The sequence below is a fragment of the Mobula hypostoma genome, chromosome 2 (assembly GCF_963921235.1).
Source record: "Mobula hypostoma chromosome 2, sMobHyp1.1, whole genome shotgun sequence".
Taxonomy (NCBI): Eukaryota; Metazoa; Chordata; class Chondrichthyes; order Myliobatiformes; family Myliobatidae; genus Mobula; species Mobula hypostoma.
The window spans coordinates 196033346-196056487 of NC_086098.1; the positions used below are offsets into that span (position 1 = coordinate 196033346).

The window sequence follows — 23142 nt, forward strand, 5'->3', positions numbered from 1 at the left end:
TTGTATTTCTCAATTCCCTTGGTGGACTTCCAGCTCATTTTCATTCCAGAATCCTGACTGGTAGATAAGTAATACAATCAGAAACAAGAAAAGATCTGCAGATGCTGGAAATCTGAGCACCACACACAAACTGCTGGAGGAACTCAGCAGGCCAGGCAGCATCTATGGAGAAGAGTACAGGCGACTTTTTGGGCGGACACCCTTCATCAGGACTGGAGGAAAAAACAAGATGAGTTGGAGTAAAGAGGGGGTAGGAGAAAAGAGGAACTGGGGAACCATATCCAACTTGAGGAAGTCCAGATGATTTTTCAACCTGGTCCAGAGGAGAGGAATCTGCCATCCTCGCCATCCATTAATCCAGCTCCAATCCTACTGTAAGTGAGTGACACATAACTACACTCTGAGGTGATTCACAAGTTACCCAATACAAGGGCGCTTTAGAATGAGCAACAAATCCTGGACTAACCAACTTTCCTGGATGACTGCTGTGTACATATATAGTACGCCAGAGTTTTCTAGCGCCAAAATCGAACATGCCAATACGCTGTTTTATAGTCTTATTTTTAACAGTGCTCATTGGTTACGTCAATTAAAGCAACAGGAAGCAAGATAAACATCAGGCAGATTCACATTTTGGAAATGTAAGAATACACACCAATGAGGTTTTAGGAAGCTGAAGAGGGCACCGCGACAACCGATCTGTCAAATCATCCCCCAAATCCAGCTTCATGGCCAAAAGCTTAAGAAGGATTTGCCCCTGTTTAAATTCGACTCCGAGGAGGAACTCAGATGACAAAGTATCTATAATTTCTCATGTCGGAGATAGTCGTTATCCTGTCTTCACAGCGCTGTATGATTTCTGGGCTAGAACGAGCGATGAACTCTCTTTCAAAACTGGGGAGGAATTCGAAATCATTAACTATGACAATTACTCCGACAGACCTTGGTTGCTTGCCAGAAAACGGAATTGTGAAAATGGCGATAAGTGCACGGGATATATTCCCGCTAATTACATTGCCAGGAAGGAAAGTATAATCGCAGAACCGTAAGTGAAATGACATTTATCTAGCCATGTCCAAATACAGTACCACAACAAGTGGATCTTGAAGTTAGACCTTTGCGTTTGTTGCACTTTCCGATCATCACCTACTCTTCGTGCAATTTCTGTCTTTGTTTCCCAGAGATGTGAATTATTTAAGGTTCTCATTTTAATCGATTCTACTTTTCCAATATCGATGTGGGTGACAGACCTTTAACACGCTTCTCATTGTCTCAGCACCTTAAAAAATATACTAGGTGACGTTAGCGAAGAAATACTGTTAAGTATTCACTAGTTACTGTTTGGACCACTGTTTTGGCAAAGGAGTGGTTTTGTGTAAGATAACGGTAAAATGACCAAGAAAAGATGATAGGTATGTATAAGGTTAAATAAAGTGAACAGTTGAGTTAACATCTCTCTGATCTACCTCTTCCTACCTCGTTCCTAACCCACATCAGACCAGCAGCCGAGTCTAGAATTGTTGCTTAGTATTGGCTTGCTAATTTTGTAAAGAGTAGAACATTGCAGTAGTTTATGTTGGATTTTACCCTTGCATGTTTGTGCTTTAAGGATTAACAGTGTTTTATTTTATATTGAAGAAAGGTCTTGATGAAGGATCTCAACCCTAAATGCCGACTGGCCACTTCCCTCCTTAGACGCTACCTGACCGCCGAGTTAGAAACATAGAAAATAGGTGCAGGAGTAGGCCATTCGGCCCTTCGAGCCTGAGTTCTTCCAATATGTTGTCTGATGCTCCAAGTTTCTAGTGTCTGTAGTCCCTTGTGTCTCCTCTTTATTTTACACTAAGATAACTTGTAACATAACCATTTTTCTAACAGTCTGAGAGAAGTACCAAAACGTTGAAAATAAATTAATATTTGACTTACGGGAGTTTGAGAAACGGCCATTGTCGCGAGTAAATCTCAATGGAGTAATATTAGCCAGTTCATTGGCTATATTTAAGTGGGCGTTAGATATGGCCCTTGTGGCTAAAGGGATCGGGGGTATGGAGGGAAGGCTGGTACAGGGTTCTCAGTTGGATGATCAGCCATGATCATACTGAATGGCGGTGCAGACTCGATAGGCCGAATGGCCTACTCCTGCACCTGTTTTCTATGTTTCTATATTATACCTGCACACTTCTGAAGAGAAACCTTGGCAAAGAAAACCGTACATTACTTAAGTGCACAATCGATATGATCTTCCGTCTGTGTACACCACCTCTATTTACTTTTTGTAGCTGGTTTGCTGCGAAACTGAGCCGATCTAACGCAAAAGGTATCCTTTCCACGCAGCCTATAACTGGGTCCTTCCTCATCCGTGAAAGCGACAGTCAAGAAAGTGCATATGCACTCTCAGGTAAGTATTTTACAAAAGTAATTGCATTTCCCACAATTTAGCATTTAACACCATCTCATGGTTTTTTTGGATACTGCAAAGAATTGTGTACTTTACCACGTGTTTTATCCATTGCATACTGTACTGAAAATCATACAATAATAACTTGAGTTTCATAAGTACATTCCTATATTTACAACAGAGTTGGTTTGTGGTTACAACTGGTTTTCTTGCACTGGAGCATACCACAGTTAACGGTTTTTCTACGGTTTCGCTTCTTAGCAGTAGCAGTAGAAGAAAATCTTTAAAGGGTCGGTTCCATATGCTGATGGAGAGTTTAAACATATAAGGCAGCACTACATTTTGATACCAAAACTCGATCTGGCTCCAGGTATCTGGAGACTTTGTGCTTTTATTTCATATTTACGGGTTATCAAAAGGTTTCTTTGGTGAGCAGATCTTAAAGCCAGAATATTATGATCGGTTCATTTAAGATCTTGATACATATAGTTCTGATGGAGCACGTGTTAAAGTTTGAGCATGACTCTATATTCTATACAGCATACTAATCTGAATTATGAAGGTAGATGTTCAAACAACCCTATCGTAATCTGTCTGGGTTGACCACACTTCTGTATAGCAACACTATGACAACTTTGCACTGCAGACGATTTTTTTTTTGTTTTATTTGCATTCTTTCTTGAATAATTTATGTCAAATCCATGTTTTCTTGTGAATGTTATGTATCTGAAGCTCTTTCTTTGTGATGCCACTGTAAGTACATTTTTTAAAATTGCATTTTACAATATAACATATAATAAAACACTTGACTTTGACTTTGGTTCTCCAGAACCCCGAACCTCCACATTTCCTCTCACCCTTACCACATATCTACCTGACAGAGAGGGTTCAGGTCTCTTTCCTGTGCTGAACCTGATGGGCGACATTAGGATGCCTGTTTGATGTACTGCTGACCAGCTAGCAAATGCAAAATATTCCAGAATGTCTTGCAGTGAGGTGTGGGATGGAAGGCAGCACCCAGGGCTCGGTGAAAATGGCCGCATTGTTCATATCAGACACTTGAGCACAAGGCTAGCCCTCTAGCATGGCTCTGAGGAAGGATTGCAGTACTGTGACCTTACAGATGACATTTTATACCAAATCTCCATTTACCTTCTCAACTGGACATATAAGACCCATGAAGTTTTTCAAAGGTGAATTACTGTATCTCAACATTCCTCATCCATATTAATTATGCAATAAACACCAATTTTTAAAGTTTCCTATTTCAGAGAACTTGTCTGATATATTTCCAAATGCTTCATCAGCAATAAGCCATTTTGGAAAGTATTGAATTTTGAAGGTTGCTACATATTTTGCATTTGCAAACTTTCAGCAATACATCAGACAGGCATCCCAATGCAAGATTCCCTTCTTTGCAACTTGAACAGGAGGTGATACCACTCAGGAGTGGAAAAAAACTGCTCTTTAACAAACTCAATTGAAATGCTTTCATCATGACTTGGTTGAATTCAGAGTGAGTTTGATTTGAAATGGATGGACTGGATGTTATTTTGGACGGCATGATTTACAATGTCAGGATTCTTGTTAATTTTTTAGGATGATTTATGTAACTGAAGGCTACACTACTGAAGTTCAGGTTGTAGGTTAAATTCCTGTTATATCCTCTAAAAACCCTTAGGTTGAAAAAAAAATTGGAGAACTCCATATAGCATCAATGTCCATAGAGTAGTCAGGGAACAAAACTATTAATGTTCTTATACCTCATCTGGGGAATAAAGAAAGACTTGCAGTTGAATTGTATTTTTCACAGCTTCAAGAGATCACAAAACACTTCCAGTGAAGTACATTTGATATATTTTCACAGTCGTAACCAAGGAAACATGGTAGTCAATTTCTGCATAAAAAGGTCAAATCAAGAGCCAAATGATATTGGCCAAATAGTCTACAATCATGTCCAGTTTACTCTTGTGTGTGTATAAGTGGTTGTGTATGGATGTATCCATGACTTTGATCATTGGCTGAGGATATGCCCAGACTGAAATTCATTGTTCAGGTCCACATATCTAGATAAGACCAACCACTATTGTGTCATCTGCAAACTTGATGACATGGTTTGAGCTGGATTCTGTGACACAGTCCAGCACCAGCAGTGTGAAACGATGTCCAGTGAGTACTGTACACCATTGAATGCCTCTGTGATGTCTGGACAGCCCTGTGCTTGAATGACCAGAAAGCAATTTTGAAGACTTAATGAACACTGCAGCATGTAGCAGATATTGATTTTTTAACAAATCTTAAAATGAGAAACTCGTATGAAGATTGCACTACACATCAACATTTTAAGCCCATTCAAAATGCTTTGAGAGATTTCAATTTATTATGATGTTTTATTGTTCAAGTTATTTCTGATCATGTTTTAAAACTTCTTTCATTATTGAATTTTGTTCCCTTCAATAAATACAGACAAGAAGGGGGCCTTTTAGAATTTGAATCCAGCAAGACTGCAGCTGTTCAAATTAGACAATGTTGAATGAAAGCTTTCATTTATTGCATCTTAACCTTTTTAAAATTCCCAGTGAGTTCAGGGAAAATAAATGATACAGATAGATCTAAAATCTCTGCCTTGTACAGTAATTACATTTCTCTTTTTCTCTTCAGTACTAGATGGAACCATTGTAAGACACTATCACATCTTCCAAAGCAAATCTGGGCAGTTTTACCTGAATGTAGCCAATCAATTTTCCAGTCTGAAAGAACTGGTGGAATACTACAAATTAAATAATCTTCGGCCAGGTCTCCAGTTAACTAGACCTTGTCAGAAAGTAAGTTACATTAAGTAAATTATTTCAAGATTATTAAACTGTCTACAAAGCTAAAGCATGTTTGGAATAAGAAGTCCCAGTCTGACAGTAATTCAGTGTTCGAGACATTGAGACTATAGATACTTCATATTTAACAACACAGTGATAATATTACTGTGCCGGGGACACAAGTAAACCAGTCATTTCTTGAGATCATTGATTCATACTGTCTGATAGTATTATCCTTTATCAGTCAGTATTCTGATGCTTCACGCCAGCAATATCCAATAATGTGGATGAACCGTATTATTGGATATTGCTGGCATGAAGCATCAGAAAATGATTCAGTGAAGCCTGAGGTGACTTAGGATCTGATATACTCAGTATCAAACCATCAATACACATAATTTTCCCCAGCATGCTAGCCTATGAAACCAACTTAATTTCACTTCCATATTCCTTCTGCATTATTAACGCAGCCCGAGCAAACAAAGCACTTAAGCAAACACAGCAGGCATTCTACACATAGCAAAATACAACAATCCACAACATAAGATGGGCTGCGTTATTTACTTGTGGTAGGAATTTTACATTGGAATGCAAGGGAAATATTTCTTGCACAACAACAAAATGAACTAAACTTTTCTTTTTTATATCCAATTACCTATTAACCAAGCTTGGGACCTCATATACTTTAACTTACGCATTAGCTTGCCTTGACACTTTCGAGAATTTTTTGTCGACAATTCCGATTTTAGATTCTCCTTTCTCTCTCTGCACTGTTCCTTTCTAAGCTTGTCACTTAGAACTTATCTACATATACTGCATCAGCCATGATTCTAGCCATTTCATCAGATGTCTGACTATTTGCTATTTTCTCATGTGCTGTAATATTCCATAATTTTAATATTGTACCCCCACTGTCCACCTCAAGGTTGTTTACCTATAAAGCAAACAGTAACCGTAGCACTTACACTCACAGTGATGAAGTGCTTTGAGAGGTTGGTGATGAAACATATCAACTCCTGCCTGAGGAGAGAATTTGGTCAGCTCTAGTTTGCCTACCATCACAACAGGTCAACAGTAGATGCCATTTCACTGGCTCTACACTCAACCCTGGAACATCTGGACAGTGAAGCCGCATTCATCAGGATGTTCTTTATTAACATTCAATACTATCATCCCTTCAAAATTAATCAATAGGCTCCAAGGCCTAGGCAATTGGATACTCGATTTCCTCACTTGCAGACCTCAGTGAGTTTGTATTGGCAACAACATCTCCTCCACAATCTCCATCTGCACAGGTACACCACAGGCTGTGTGCTTAGACACCCTGCTCTACCCACTTTACACTTATGACTGTGAGACCAACCACAGCTCTGATACCATATTTTGCTGATACCACTTGTTGGCCGATTCAAAAGCGGTGACAAATCAGCATATAGGAGGGAGAGTGAAAATTTGGTTGAGTTGTGCCACAACAATTTCTCACTCAATGTCAGCAAGACCAAGGAGCTGATTAAAGGCTACAGGAGGAGGAAACTAAAGGTCCATAAGCCAGTCCTCATCAGGGATGAGAGGTGAAGACTGTCAACAATTTTAACTTCCTTGCTGTTATCATTTCAGAGGATCTTTCCTGGGCCCAACATACAAAGAAAGCATGCTGCGCCTCTACTTTCAGATAAGTTTGCAAAGATTCGGCATGTCATCTAAAACTTTGACAAACTTCCATAGGTGTGCAGTGGAGAGTATACTGACTGGTTGCATCATGCCCTGGTATGAAAACACCAATGCCCTTGAATGGAAAAGCCTACTAAGAGTATTGAATACAACCCAGTCCATCATGAGTAACACCCACTACATCATGAGTACATCTACAGGGAGCATTGTTGCAGGAAGGTAGCATCCTTCATCTAGTACCCCCAACATCAGGCCAATCTCTCTTCTCACTGCGGCCATCAGGAAGGAGGTAGAAGAGCCACAGAATGCATATCACTAGTTCAGGAACAATCAACCATTTAGCTCTTGACCTAGAGGGGATAACTTCACTCATCCCAACAATGAACAGTTCCCACAACCTATGAACCCATGTTCAAGGACTCTTCATCTCATGTTCTCAATATTGTTTTTTTTCTTGTATTTGCACAGTTTGTTGTCTTTTGCATATTGGTTGTTTGTCCATCGAGTCTGTGGTTTTTCATTGATTCTATGGTGTTTATTTGTAAATACTTGCAAGAGAATGAATCTCAGGGTTATATATAGTGACATATGTACTTTGACAATAAACTTACTTTGAAATTTTTGAACTTTGAACCAATGATTTCATGACCAACCATTTGGGGTTCCACTGAATTTCTCTTCTGAACTGAACTGCTGGCTTTTATTTTGTGCTTTTGACATTGGGTCACAGTCAACCAATCTATATTTGCCATTTAAACCAATTGCAAATGAATGATCAAAGATAAGCATACAGCCTAAATTCAAACGGATGCTGCTTTCTCTTCATATTTATGTCATTTATATAGCAGTGTCTGAACAGTGTTCAGTGTTTGAAATTCTGAACAGTAGCAGTGTTTGACATTCTGCAGAATGCCAATGTAGAGAACACTAATCCCATTTAAATTAAATGGTTATGAATATTTTCCAACAACTGAATAAGGTTTGCAGTAAAAAAAAAGTTGCACAGTGGAACTCAGTATGTGTGTACAAAGTTTAGGAAGAGGATGAGTAGAAATGACTTGAATTAGTTCATAAAGGTGTCTAGTAATTGGTATGAAATTAAACATGATACTTGAAGCTTTCTATCTTTTTTAAGTAATTTTCATTTCAGTCTTCTACATATTTTGTATTTTAAAGCAACATCAACCAAATATAAGAGATTTGTCCCATTGGACTGTGGATAACTGGGAGAGGCCCAGGTCAGAATTCACTTTAACAGAAAAGCTGGGTTCGGGACATTTTGGAGAAGTATATGCTGGATATTGGAATGATACTGTTCAAGTCGCCATCAAGACAGTAGAAGTTGGTAAGGATAGATTGGAGATAAGTCGTAAGGGCACCGAAACTACATTAAAGTGGAACACAGGTAGTCTCTGAACCATGATAGTACAGCTCTTCAAACTTCTCTACCATTGCCTCTTTCTGCTAATACATTAATTTACAGATGCTTACCATATCAGAATTGTATAGATCTAGTCACTTAATCAAGATCTGCTTGTACCTGTATTCCACTTACTAAGGGATACTTGGTCTCAACTAGCTTATGAACGGGGGTATATTTCATAATAATTGTACAGATTATCCAGATTTTTACCTTCTAGAATGATAGACATGAATAATTGAATTGCTATCTGTTGAGTTGTTTATGTGATTTTTTAAAATGCCTCTTCAATTTAAAATTTCTCATCCTCTTTAATGTTGGAAAGAAACCATTCTGTTAGAAATACTTTATTTAAATTCAAGAAAAAAATCAATTAAATACCTGTTCATTTTACTGAGAGGGTAATGAATCATGGGCTTATTCAATGCCTTACCTAATGTTGATAGAAATGAACATGATATTTTTTGTAAGTGCAAAACATTACATTTCTTGACTATATATGCCCTTGCAAAATTTAACATTAATTTGAAACATTTTAAAATAACATCTTTTATTTGGCTCATTCATGAAGGATCCACAAAATATATTTTAGAGTGATACTTAAATCTAAGCATAAATATTGAACTTCATCATGAAGTTGAAAAATTGTTCGAGTGCTATTAGATGTAAATAGAAGAGGGCAAAACTTATCTGAAGATTGTGAACAAACTGATATAAGTTAGTACTGAAATCAAGGAGCACAATAGAAGCTACATAGCTATCTAAAGGATTGATATCATCATGATTATTTTAATAATGGGATGTGATATTTTACTGAGGAATAATTTCAAATGTCACCTCAGCAGCTGGGGAATTTTAAATGATTTTAATTAAATGATTTAGAATAAAATGCAGCTGCAATAATGTTGATCAAGGAACTACCTACCTATTATTCTCATAATGGAATATTCCACATAATTTCCATAAAATTATATGCAAATAATAATTCTATGCTGTACTCTTACAATAACTTTGTCATGTCAGTGCAACACCTACTGTAACATGCTTTAAAAACTCTTCGATTCCCCACGCTGATATGTTGCAAAGTCAATGAAATGTAAATCAGCAAGGCTTGCAATAAAAAAAAAATCAGATGTTCAGTATTTACTTCTTGAGGTGTACTGGGGCCCTATTTTGGCTTCTTTGAACCATACAACATCTGTAGGTGCAACTTATTCCAGCCTATGTTACGGTACATAGAAAATATTGAGTTCATAACTTAAGATTTAAAAGGAAATCATTCTATGATTTCATGAACCAACCTTTCCTCATTAATAAATTACTTACTTCCTGTTACACTGCTGCCATTTAGGGCAACAATGAGGGGCCTCCATCTCTGTCTGTCCATACCATCGCACACATATATAGGATTCTTCTTCATTGCTGTTTTCCTAACAATTTTGTTTGACTAGTCAGGATTGTTAGCTCTGAGCTGAACTCCCAAACCTGGTGGACTGGTGGATCACTCTTAATCTTGGCCTCTACCCTTTGACCTGTTTGGCATGGGTAACCATACCAAGAGCCAAAGCATGAAGCCCTGACTCCAGTAAATATAGCTTCCCAGTCATTGAGGCATGCAAGCCTCAAAACCCTATGACAAAGTTGAGGTCCTCTTGGAGGTTCCTCCTTAATAATGCAATAAATATTGACTGAAAATCAGTTGTTCGTATTTTGAAAATCATTTAAATAGATTTAATTACTTGATAGAGTCCATAACTGTTCAATATATCACAACAGCAATTGTGGTTCCATTCTGTCCTACAGTGCTTTCTGGGTGGAGTTTGCATGTTCTCCTTGTAATCACATGTTCCATATTCATCCCACATCCCAAATTCCTACTGGTTAAATTAATTGGCTACTGTAAACCACACCTAACTGAGGTGGCTAGAATGAAAATCAAGAGATATTGATAAGAATAGTTTGAAAGGAAGTAAATGGGGCAAAGGGGTTGATTGATTACGAGCTGGCATAGACAAGAAGGGCTGAGTGGCCTCAATCTCTATTTTATGGAAATATATGAAAAAGGAATTCAATGCAAGTTGAACTTTTCTTGTGCATTGATATTTTGTTCATCATCTAAGGTTAACACAGTCATCAAAGTCTAGACTTCCTATATAGTTCACTGCTTACCAACTTTGAATAGCAGGATTTATTAAAGCTCTTCAGCAACATACAGCATGTGCCCTTTCCATTTATCCATTCATTAGCAATGCCAGTGATATCCAGGTTGTGATCCATCAGATAAGAAGGAAATTAAAGAGAAGACAGACAGGACATCAATTACCCAGAATTTATAAAATATCATTAAATGGCAAAAATGAGAAATTGGAGAACGGACATTAAGAAAGATTAATAATAAAACTATGATCACAATTATGCATTATGTGCATTATATGTGAAATATGCACAGATTTGTGAAGTATTTTTAATAACAGTTAGGTTTGCTATTGCATCCTGAATCCAGAATGCCAAAACATGTGAAAATATATTGTACAAAGAAGCAATTATGCTGTCCCTAGAACAGCAAATTGATATTGTATCCTGTATCCCAACCCTCTCAACTTATTTTCAATGAAGTACAAAATATTTACCAATAATTTGTTGTAAAGAGACCATTTGTATTATTTGTAAGAAAACAAAAGATTTTGCAGGAGTTTTGATCCAGATACCTTCAGAAATATTTAGAAACTAGGTTAAGACTATTATGAGATCTATTTTAATCAATTTAGAAAACATCTTATGATTCTGAAGATATTATACCTTCAAATAGGTTTTATGAAAATGTTAAGAGAAATAGATAGAAAAAAATCAACTATGTTCATGCCAGCCAAAAGTACAATTCAGGTTAATCCCATTTCCTTCCTCTTGAAGCATAGTACTGTAAATAACATTGTACATGGTCACGCAAACCCATTACAATGTCTGTCTGTCTAGCTACCATGTCCGATGTGGACTTTGGTGACCATGGTTTTCCATATAGATCTACCCTTCGTTTTTTGGATGACTTCCACTTCCTCGATGTGTAGCCACCTGTCTATGCTTTTGATGTACATAAGCCAAGGTCTTCCTCTAGGTTTGCTCCCCTTAATCTTTCTAGAGAGTATGAGTTTTTCTAGTTCATCTTTCCGTATGATGTGTCCTAGGAATCTGAGTTGTCTTTCTCTCATTGTCAGTATGAGTGATCAAACTGCTTGGGCTCTTCTGAGAACTTCTTCATTTAATGTGTGTGTGGTCCATGATATTTTTAACATTCTCCTGTAGAACCATAATACAGCTGCTTCTAGTCTCTTTTCCATTGCCAGAGAAATGGTCCAGCATTCACTTCCATAAGTCAGGATAGAATAAATGTAGCACTGCAGTATTCTGTTTTTAGTGTACATGCTCATCTTTCTGTCTGCTAATATGGTTTTCATTTTTTGGAAAGCTTCTTTCACCATTGCTATTCAGTATTTGATGACTGAGTCGCACCTGCCATTACTTGTTATTAGTTACAATACGTACATAAAAACCAAAAAAAAAAATGCTAGTGTCACTCAGAGCTCAGGCAGCATCTCTGGACAGAGAAACAGAGTTACTATTGCAAGTTGAAGACTGTTGTATCAAAAGATCAGTTTATATAATTTTCTGATGAAGTCTTTAACCTGAAGCATTGACTTTCCATGGATGCTGCCTGATCTCCTGTTTCCTTTATTTTTTGCTTTTTTAATTATTATTTTCAGACTCATAGGCTTTTGATTTTCATTTATTATAATATAGCATATTTTCTACCCTAGGTTTAATGAATGCAAAAGATTTCCATACGGAAACACAGATTATGAAGAGGTTGCACCATCCACATCTATTATCCCTGTATGCAGTATGCACGACAGCTGATCCTTTCTACATTGTGACTGAACTAATGAAATATGGCAGTCTGCTAAATTATTTACGAAGTTGAGTTGACATCTTCTTTAAAATGTTTGCCTATAATGTGTTTTGGCTTCTTTCCATTGTTATTGCTGGATGGATGAGTGGCTTTTTTCCTTCAGATGTGCCCTGCAGTATGTAGGAATATGTTCGCAGTGAGCATCCGCAGAGAAGGTGCAGAGCAGGTCACTGCTCACTTAATACCAGCACTGCCACTTTGAAATTCAATAACCTAAACAGCACTTCGTCTTAATGATACAACGCAGAGCATTTACTCTCGCACAGGATGGATCTCCGGTTTAGCCATTTAGAGGAGCTATCAAAAATATACAAGCCATTTGTTGATTAATTTCTTCTGGAAGATGAAATAATTCTGTCATTGCTGTGTTTTTTTAAGCTGAAAGTGTCAACAGAGGACTGATAGAAAATATGAAAGGGCTTCTACTGATTTCCACACTTCCACCAAGCCATTTACACCCAGAAATGGGTGTGTCACTAATGGTTGTAATGCACATGACTGGGAAAAATAGTAAAGCAAAACAAACTATTGACCTAAATAACCTTTCCATCCTACACAGCCCACAACCCTCATTTTTCTTCATCCATAATGTCGATCAAAGAGTCTTCTAACTGTCCCTATTGTATTAGACTCTACCACTACCCCCAGCAGAGTGTTCCAAGTACCCGCCATCCTTTGTGTAAAGTACCTTCCTCTGTCTTCTCCGCTAAACTTTCCTCCACTCACCTTAAATGCATGTCCTCAGGTTTGGCCAATGCCATCCTGGGAAAAGGGTACTGGCTGTCCACTCTTAAACACAATGCTGGAAATTTTGAGCAACACACACAAAATGATGGAGAGGAATAAACAGTCGTTGTTTTGGGCTGAGACCCAAACGTCAACAGTTTATTCCCCTCCAGAGATGCTGCCTGACTTGCAGAGTTCCTCCAGCATTTTGTGTGGGCTGTCGGCTCTGTCTATGCCTCTTGTAATGATATGGATTTCTATCAAGCGCCTCTCATCCTTCATTGCTCCAAAGAGAAAAACCCTAGCTTGCTCAACCTTTCTTCATAAAACATGTCCTCTATTCCAGGTAAATCTCCTATGAACCCTCTCTAAAGCTTCTGTATCCTTCCTCTAATGAGGGAACTAGAACTGAACACAGTAGTCTAAATGCAGTCACTGTTTTACAAATGCTGGATAACCTGAAACGGATTTTCCTTCTGTGGTGTTGAACCACAGGCAGTGAATCCTGAAGGTGAATGGGTGGTATCAGGGGAGCAGCCACGTTACCTTTATGCTGAGGCAGTCCACCTTGACATCTACATTTAAGCTATCATAGCTCCACACAGACTCTAGGCAACTGACATGATCAATGACTTTGGTACTCAACCCTCAAGTGTGTGTGTACCATGCATACTGCGCAAACCATGCTGTCTCAAGAAGCCACCTGGAAAATTTGGCTGTGAAGGTATCAAGACCTGTGGTGGACCCATCATCGTAAAAGAACCATCTTCATAAATATCTGGGGAGCTGCAGCATGAAGAGAAGAAAGAGCAAAGGAGGGGAATGATTTAGAGAGTGCCTTTCTTGTGAGACTGTCCATGAAGAATTCATCCCAGTGAGATATCAGTTCACATGCAGACTTACATCTTATCTTTCATTAACCATCACAGCGCACACATAGACATTATGACCACACAAATCCTCTACTCAATATGACCCTGCAGTTGTAGCCCATCCGTTGGAAGATTGCTAACATTTAGCAGGGGATACAATGAATGAAAGGCAACTTTGAGCAAGTGGGCCCTTAAAGCCCGGCTATGAACTGTAGTGTCGTGACCTGGGTGGAAGTAGAGGAGCAGACAGCAACCTTAGTGGTCTGCACCCTTTGGAGGTAGATTTCCAAAAAAACAGAATGGCGTGGTAATGTAGTGATTAGTGCAATATTCCACAGTGCCAGCTGTAAGATCGGGGTTGGATTCCTGCTATTATCGAAGGAGTATGTAAGTTCTCCCCATCACCGCATGGGTTTCCCCCAACTGCTCTGGTTTCCTCCCACATTCTAAAGACATAGAGGTCGGGTTAGTGAGATGTCGGCCTTCTATCTCAGTGCCAGAAGCTTGGTGACACTTGGTGACCCCTCACTAATCTGACTTGACACAAATTATGCATTTCACTGTATGGTTCAATGTACATGTGACAGATAAAGCCAACCTCTAAAAATGTTCTGCTATCACATAGGATGGGTCGAAAACAGGACTAGTAACCTGTTAGAATGCAGGATTCATCGACTGTCGCATGACACCACAGGCCCCTTGGCACAATATATACCATTCTATGATGGTAGTCCTCTGACCAGTCACAGCTGCAAGCTGGCCTTGCCCGAACGTGATCTGAACTTCGCCTGCAACACACCGAGGTTGGCAGGAAGATACATTTATTGTAATGGGAACTGTGAAGCAGGTCAGAAGATTTTGACTGCAAAGCTTGCAAATGAAGTTGGATGCTAAGCCATTCTGGAAAGGATATTCTCCAGCCTTCAGGAAAAGCCCTAGGATAAGTTGCTGTCAAACTCTTGCATATTCTTGACTTTGTTTTTTGGTCGATTTCCCAAAGCACTAAGCATTTCATTATATACTTCCATTTGAACTTTAATGTCGCCAGCCAAATCTGACTCCTCCACAGCAGAGCATGTGTGCAACCAAAGTCTCCAATGAGCTAACATTTTGCCACATGTTTCAAACTAATTATGCTGGTGTCTCACATTGGACAGAAGGACCTAGCAGCTGTACTTTGTACCATGCTTCAAAAACCAACAGTTTTGACTTCATTCTTAACCGTGTTGTACTCTCAGCACAAGTGACAAATGTCAGTACTCCGCTTTGGTGTCTCTGATGGGTAAAACCAGATGACCATGAAGATGATCTGTAAACAAGGATGTTGAGTGAGTGACTGAATGGGAACAATTAGAGTATGAGAACATTGACAAAAAAAACGAGACCAAAGAATGTAAAAGTTGTGAAAAGCAGAGAAGGAAGACATGACAAGATATTAAGAGGAATAGATGGAGTGGATAGCCAGCGCCTCTTCCCCAGGGCACCACTGCTCAATACGAGAGGACATGGCTTTAAGGTAAGGGGTGGGAAGTTCAAGGGGGATATTAGAGGAAGGTTTTTTACTCAGAGAGTGGTTGGTGCGTGGAATGCACTCTCTGAGTCAGTGGTGGAGGCAGATACACTAGTGAAGTTTAAGAGACTACTAGACAGGTATATGGAGGAATTTAAGGTGCGGGGTTATGTGGGAGGCAGGGTTTGAGGGTCGGTACAACATTTTGGGCTGGAGGGTCTATAATGTGCAGTACAATTCTATGTTCTATGTTCTATGTTCTATGACTGGCAGGTCAGTCTGGGAGACAGAAAGAATGGAACAAAAGAGGGAAAGAAGCAACAAAAGAGCTGAGCCAACAGGTGGATTGCTATTGCAAATCAAAATCAAGTTATGCAAAGTTGTAGAATTCAGTATTAAGTCCAGAAGGAAATAACATATCCAAACAGAAGATGAGGTGCCTCACCGTAACAACGAAAGAGGATAAAGACTGATAGGTCAGAGTAGGAGTGGATGGAAGATTAAACTGCCAGACAACATGGAGTTTAGGGTTGTCACATTTCACTGAGTTCAGGTGTTTTGCAAAGCAGCCACCTAATTTGCACGAGGAATTCTGCAGACGCTGGAAATTCAAGCAACACACATCAAAGTTGCTGGTGACCCTCGAAGGGTCTCGGCCCGAAACATCGACTGTACCTCTTCCTAGAGATGCTGCCTGGCCTGCTGCGTTCATTAGCAACTTTGATGTGTGTCACCTAATTTGCATTTGGTTTCTCCAATGTAAAACAGGTGGTGAATATCTTTTCCCCACAGCAGAGGTATCTCAAGCCAGAGAATATAGGTTTCAGCTGGGAGGTTGAAAGAGAATCTGAGGAAGAAATTTTTCAGCTAGGGAGTGTTTGGAAACTGAACCACATTGCCCGTGGGTGTTGGAAACAAGTCCTCTCACAACATTGAAGAAGTGTCTGAACAAGCACTTGAGATAGCAGAGAAGGTCAGATATCATGTGCTAACAATGAGATTGGAATATATGGTTACTTCAACATGGACGTGGGATCCAAAGTGCCTGTTTCAAAGCAAAGGGCCTGATTTTACATCCTACAGACTCACTCTTAAAGACTCTTTACAGTTCATATTCTCAGTTTTATTTATTTGCATTATTTGCCTTCTTTTGCACATTGGTTATTTGTCAGTCTTTGACGCATAGCTTTTTTTCATAAATTCTATTATATTTCTGTTTTTCCTGTAAATGCCTGTAAGAAAATGGATTTAAAGGTAGTATATGTTAACATATACAGTGTTTACTTTGATAATAAATGTATTATGGACTTTGATCTGTATGACTTTAAGAAAAAGTCTAAGTGCTTATGGCAAAACTCAATTTTTATGTTCTCTCAGGCAAAAAAGGATCCTATTTAAACTTGGAACATTTACTTGACATGATAATGCAAGTAGCAGAGGGGATGTTATACCTTGAATCACAAAATTTTATTCATCGTGATTTGGCTGCAAGAAACATTCTGGTTGGAGATAATCACATTTGCAAGATTGCTGATTTTGGATTAGCCAGATTTATGAAGGTAATGTTGCTTTTCTTTCATATCATAGATTTTAATGTGAGAAAGAGGACATTAGATTTATCGATCACCCCTGGATGGAATACAGTGAACAGGTGGTGACATTAGAAATGACTCAAAATGCAATTATACTTAACTAAAATTATGAATACAAACTCAAAGGTCATTGCTGATAGATGTTACAATTACAGATTACACCGGGAATATTAGCCATTTTGCTAGAATGAATTCATACAACTTTTAGAAATTATCACTCCATCACAAGTTAGTTATAGATGAGGAAAACCATTCATCTATCCCAAAATAACTTAAAACCCACAATTTCTGCTTCTAGTGATCTTAACCTGGTTCATTCTGCGTGTATGTTATTGTTAGTCTGAAGAAATAATTCCTGGTGTCAGTGCTAAAATTGCCCTCAACCAGTTTGAATTTTTGTCCTTTATGTTTAATTTTATTGTTATTATGGATTAGCTTTTCATTTTCTTTAAATATTTTACGTAGTTTCGAAAGACCAACTTTCCAACTCTGAATAGCTGATGTTCAAAATTGAACTTTTTTTCTGAACTCTCCAGAGAGATCAATCTTTATCAAAAGGACTGTGACTCCATCACTCAAGAGTGAGATTCAAAGTGTTTTTTGCAGTTTGAAGGCCCAGGTGATATGCAGATTGGACAAGGGAATCATGATAGGGTAGAAGATCAGCCTACAGCAGTTTGAATGTCAAAGCAGGCTCAAAATCTCCTATTTTTTTATGTCACTGTTGTTCTTTCTGGGCTCTGATAGTTTCCTACCCGCCTTCATCTCATTAAAATGATTTGTTTTCTAGTTCATTAATCAATCTTGTTGATCTATCTATTTGTTCCAACAACTTCTTTATTATGAACATATCTTTAATGACTTATGATGATAATATTTTTGATCAGCATTAGGTAGCCTGTCATTCATTGAGAGGATACAGTTTTAAGGTGCTCGGTAGTAAGTACAGAGGAGATGTCAGGGGTAAGTTTTTAACACAAAGGGTGGTGAGTGCATGGAATGGGCTGCCAGCAACGGTGATGGAGGCAGATATGTAAGGTCTTTTAAGGGACTCCTGGATAGGTAAATGGAGCTTAAAAAATAGAGGGCTATGGATAACCCCAAGTAATTTCTAAAGTAAGTACATGTTTGGCAAAGCATTGTGGGCAGAAGAGCCTGTATTGTGCTGCATGTTTTCGATGTTTCTGTGTTTCTATTTATATCCTGAGTGTACTGCATCAATTTTCTTTCACAATGAATATAAGGATACACTCACTCACAAAATCTGTCTATGACTTTGAGACAATCTTCATTTATAGCTTTTGAAAGCGGCTATGTTTTGTTACACCATTGATCGCCAAAAGAACACCCATCACAGACTTATCTTCATCAAAGAAGATCATTCTGGGAAATGGGAGGCAACAAAACCCATACCTGCCTTTTTATGACACAAGTGGTGAATTAGGACCTGAAAACATCATTTTTGTTAAAGTTATGATGTCTGTATTGTTCTTGTCTTTTTTCCCATGGCCTACTCTATTGCATTAGGAAGAGTCTGAAACCATTTGTTGTAAGCCTATGTAGTTCCCTACATCTTAATCACCCTGTATCATTTTCTCCACTTGGACTTGGTCTCCAAGACCTCGTCTTGAATTATAGTACAATGTAAATCCTGATCAATCACACTGAAGATTTATTGTAGTACTTATTCGTCACAGTTATTTTTTTTATTTTTTATTAATCTTTTTATTGATTTAAAAGGAACATAAATACAAACAAGAGGAGAATTATCTCAAATATATATATCAATAACAATACAAACAGAGATTGAAATAGACATTATCAAAATCATACATAGTGTTAAGCTAGTATATAATATATAATAAAAAAGAAAACAGCAATTCTCCTCTTACCAGTTCATGAAGAGGAAAGAAAAAACTTTGAATTTTAAATGAAGAAAAAAAAACCATTACACTATATATTAAAAAAGGAAAAAAGGGACTGGGCGGTCTATTCTGAGGATACGACCAAAAAAAAAGAAAGGCTTTCTGATCAAATCTAGAACTTTGAAAAAAAGAGTAATAAATCAAATTAAATGAAAATATTGAATAAAAGGTTGCCAGATTTGCTCAAATTTAAAGGATGTATCTAATGTCCGACTTCTTATTTTCTCTAAATTTAAACAGGACATGATGGAGGAGAGCCAATAAAAGAGCGTAGGTGGATTAGAATCCTTCCACTTCAGTAAAATGGCTCTCTTAGCCAATAAAGTTGAAAAGGCTATCATACATTGAGCAGAAACAGGAATATTTCCTGGTTTCGATGGGGTAATCCCAAATATTGCCATAAGAAAATTAGGTTGTAGGTCCAGATCCAAGACTTTTGATAATGTTTTAAAACATCTCTCCAAAAATTGTTCAGCTTTATACAAGACCAAAACATATGAGTTAAAGTGGCCACCTCACTATTACATCTGTCACAAATAGAATTGATGTTGGAAAAAATACGTTGTGGCGGCTCGTCCAGGCGGCAAGCGAACCGGCTCCATCAGTCGCGGGCGAGTCTGCAGCCAGCAGCAACCGAGAGGGCTCTGAGTGCGGGGCAGACCTCGGCCTGGAAGCCGACATCACTTCCGCCCCGCAAAGAGCGGGGGTTGCTGGGAGTGGGTTACTTAAGGACGCGCCGATTCAAACAGTAAACAGTTCAACCCGACCCTGCTCGAGTCAGTGTGTTGTTTTCACTTGTAGCGTATCAGTGTGACTACATCGGTGACCCCGACGGTCCAACAGCATTTGGACACAACGTTGAACGACTCGGCTCTGCAGAATGCAGTTTCCCTTAAACTGCCAAACTTCTAGACCACCCAACCTCTGGTCTAGTTTGAGCAAGCGGAGGCCCAGTTCCAGATCAGGCAAATTGTCTCAGACGCCACCAGGTATTACTACGTGGTGGGCATCCTCGACCAGGAGACAGCGGGCCGCGTTATCGACTTTCTGCATCAGCCCCTGGCAACAGACAGGTACAAGGCACTCAAGGCCCTGTTAATCCACACATTTGGCCTCTCCCGCCACAAACGGGCTGCGCAGTTACTGCATATGGACGGCCTGGGCGACCGCGCGCCATCAGCCCTGATGAGCGACATGTGAGCACTGGCAGACAGCCATAAGCCTTGCCTGCTTTTTGAACAGATCTTCTTGGGGCAAATGCCAGAAGACATCCGCCTCCTGCTAGCAGATGAAGACTTCAGAGACCCGCGCAGGGTGGTTGCCCGCACGGACGTGCTTTGATGCACCAAACAAAATGGCAGAACCACCTTTGAAATTAGTGATGTGGCACAGCCGCAAGTCCAGCCCTCCCGCACCCCAGCAGCGGAGCAAGTAACACCCACACCAAGGGACGGCACCACTTCTGAGTCTTGGTGTTTTTATCATCAAAGGTGGGGTTCCGGGGCCCGCTGCTGCCGACCGCCATGCTTGTTCCAGGGAAACGCCAGGACCAGCTGTCGCTGATGGCTACGGTGGCTGGTCACCATGGTAGGTTCCTCTACGTTTGGGACAAGCACTCGGGGTGCAGATTCCTGGTGGACACGGGGGCGGAAATCAGTGTCCTACCCCCCTATAGCCACGATACCCAAACTAGAAGAACAGGACCGGAACTTACGGCAGCCAACAGCAGCACCATCCACACCTACAGCACAAGAACCATCCCCTTGCAGTTCGGTTCCAGCCGCATTACGTGGACATTTACGCTGGCCGCAGTATAACAGCCATTGCTAGGTGCGGACTTCCTCCGCGCCCACTGCCTGTTCGTGATTTGAAGGGACGATGATTGGTCGATGTGAAGACGTTCCAGACTTTCTCCCTCGGTGAGGCCAGGTTACCGCCCCTGCACCTGGACTACGTCACTTATTCCAACAATGAGTTCGCCAGAGTGTTATCGGAGTTCCCATCTATCATTATGCCGCAGTTTTCCTCAGCAGACCCCAGGCACGGCGTGATGCACCACATCCCCACACAGGGACCTCCGCTTCATACCCCGGCCCCGCAGGCTACCGCCCAACAAGCTCTGTCTCGCGAAAGAGGAATTCAAGAAGATGGAGGAGCTGGGGATTGTGTGGCGTTCTGACAGCCCGTGGGCCTCCCCACTCCATATGGTGCCCAAGTCCGCAGGAGGGTGGAGACCGTGCGGCAACTATAGGAGGCTGAACGACGCCACCACGTCCGATCGCTATCCGGTACCACACATCCAGGACTTTACGGCCAACCTGCACAGGACGCACATCTCTTCAAAGATTAACCTGGTCCAAGGGTATCATCAGATCCCAGTCCACCCAGACGATGTACCCAAGATGGCCCTCATTACCCCCTTTGGCCTGTTCGAGTTCCTCAGCATGCCGCCCGGGCTCAAAAACACGGCGCAGACTTTCCAGCGCCTGTTAGACGCAGTAGTGCGAGATCTGGACTTTCTGTTCATCTACCTGGACTTCATACTTATTGCCAGCTGCTCCCGCCAGGAACATCTAGCACATTTACGCCTGTTCTGCTGCTACCTAAGCGACTACGGCCTGGCTATCAACCCCGCCAAGTGCCAGTTCGGCCTACCCGCCATCGAGCTCAGGACACCGGATCAACCGCCATGGAGCTGTTCCCCTGCCGGCAAAAGTTGAAGCCATCCGCCAATTCGCCAGACCCAGCACTGTTAAAGGCCTGCAGGAATTTGTTGGGATGGTTAACTTTTACACCATTTCCTGCCGTCAGCGGCCTGGATCATGCGGCCCCTTTTCGGCTTGATGTCCGGCAAGATCAAAGAGGTCACCTGGACAGAGGAGGTGATGGCGGCTTCTGAACAAGCCAAGAACATACTAGCTAACGCCATGCTCCTGGTCCACCCCCGGGTCGACATCCCCACTGCCCTCACTGTGGATGCCTCTGACATAGCAGTTGGCGGGGTGCTCGAGCAGCTCATCGAAGCTGCTCGCTTTTTTCAGCTGGCACCTACGACCCCCGGAACTTAAGTCCAGTGCTTTCGACAGGGAGCTGCTGGCCCTGTACCTTGCCATCCAGCACTTCAGGAACTTCCTGGAAGGGAGGGGGTTCACGGTCTTCACAGACCACAAGCCCCTCACTTTCGCATTTGCCAAAGTGTCGGACCCATGGTCGGGCCGCCATCAACGCCACCTGTCGTACATCTCGGAGTTTACCACCACGATTAAGCACATCTCCGGGAAGAACAACGTGGTAGCCGACGCGCTGTCACACACCTCCGTCCAATCAGTGCACTCTCTGTCTCCGGGAGTGGATTATGCGGTGTTAGCTGAGGCACAACGGCTGGATGGAGAGATGCCGGCGTACTGAACTGCAGTCTCAGGACTCCGCCTCGAAGACATACCCATTGGGCCCGAAGGTAATGAGCTCCTTTGCGATGTATCCACCAGGCAACCTTAGCCCATTGTCCGGACCGCTTGGAGGCGCCGCGTTTTTGACGCTTTGCACGGTTTAGCCCACCCTTCCATCCGGGCGACTGTCCAGCTGATCGCAGACAGGTTTGTGTGGCACGGCCTACACAAGCAGGTCGGGCACTGGGCCAGGACATGCACGCACTGTCAAACCTCCAAAATCCAGAGGCACATGAGGGCCCCACTGCAACCCTTCCAGTCGACACATAGGCGGTTCGAACATCTCCACGTGGACATCGTCGGCCCACTGCCGGTTTCGAGAGGAGCGAGATACCTGTTCACCATGGTGGACAGGTTCACGAGGTGGCTGGAAGCTATCTCACTCGCTGACACGGCCACGGAGACATGCGCCAGAGCCCTGATTGCCACCTGGGACTCCCAGCCCACGTCATTTCAGACAGGGGTGCGCAGTTCACATCGGCCTGGTGGTCTGCACTGGCACAACGCCTCGGAACCCAGCTCCACCGAATGACTGCTTACCACCCGCAGTCCAATGGCCTGGTGGAACGTTTCCACAGGCACTTGAAGTCTGCCCTGATGGCACGCCTCCAAGGGCCAGACTGGGTTGACGAACTCCCCTGGGTGCTGCTTGGCATCCGCACGGCACCCAAGGAGGACCTGGATGCATCCTCGGCCGAACTTGTTTATGGTGCCCTGCTCACAGTTCCCAGTGAGTTTGTGCCAGCACCTCGTGGCCAGAAGGACACACCTATGGCAGTCCTAACTAAACTCCGGGAGCAGC

The 23142-nt window shown here is 41.2% G+C and overlaps 1 protein-coding gene across 1 annotated transcript in view; it reads left to right on the forward strand.

Annotated features, from left to right (window-relative positions):
- The first annotated feature begins 728 nt into the window (after positions 1-728).
- Positions 729-23142, forward strand: part of LOC134342778 (tyrosine-protein kinase SRK2-like) — a 38085-nt gene continuing 15671 nt past the window's right edge. Inside the window, exons 1-6 of the mRNA XM_063041343.1 lie at positions 729-1045; positions 2280-2398; positions 5060-5223; positions 8059-8227; positions 12115-12273; positions 16752-16933. Coding sequence (XP_062897413.1) covers positions 729-1045; positions 2280-2398; positions 5060-5223; positions 8059-8227; positions 12115-12273; positions 16752-16933 — 1110 coding nt within the window. The remainder of the gene's footprint in view (positions 1046-2279; positions 2399-5059; positions 5224-8058; positions 8228-12114; positions 12274-16751; positions 16934-23142) is intronic.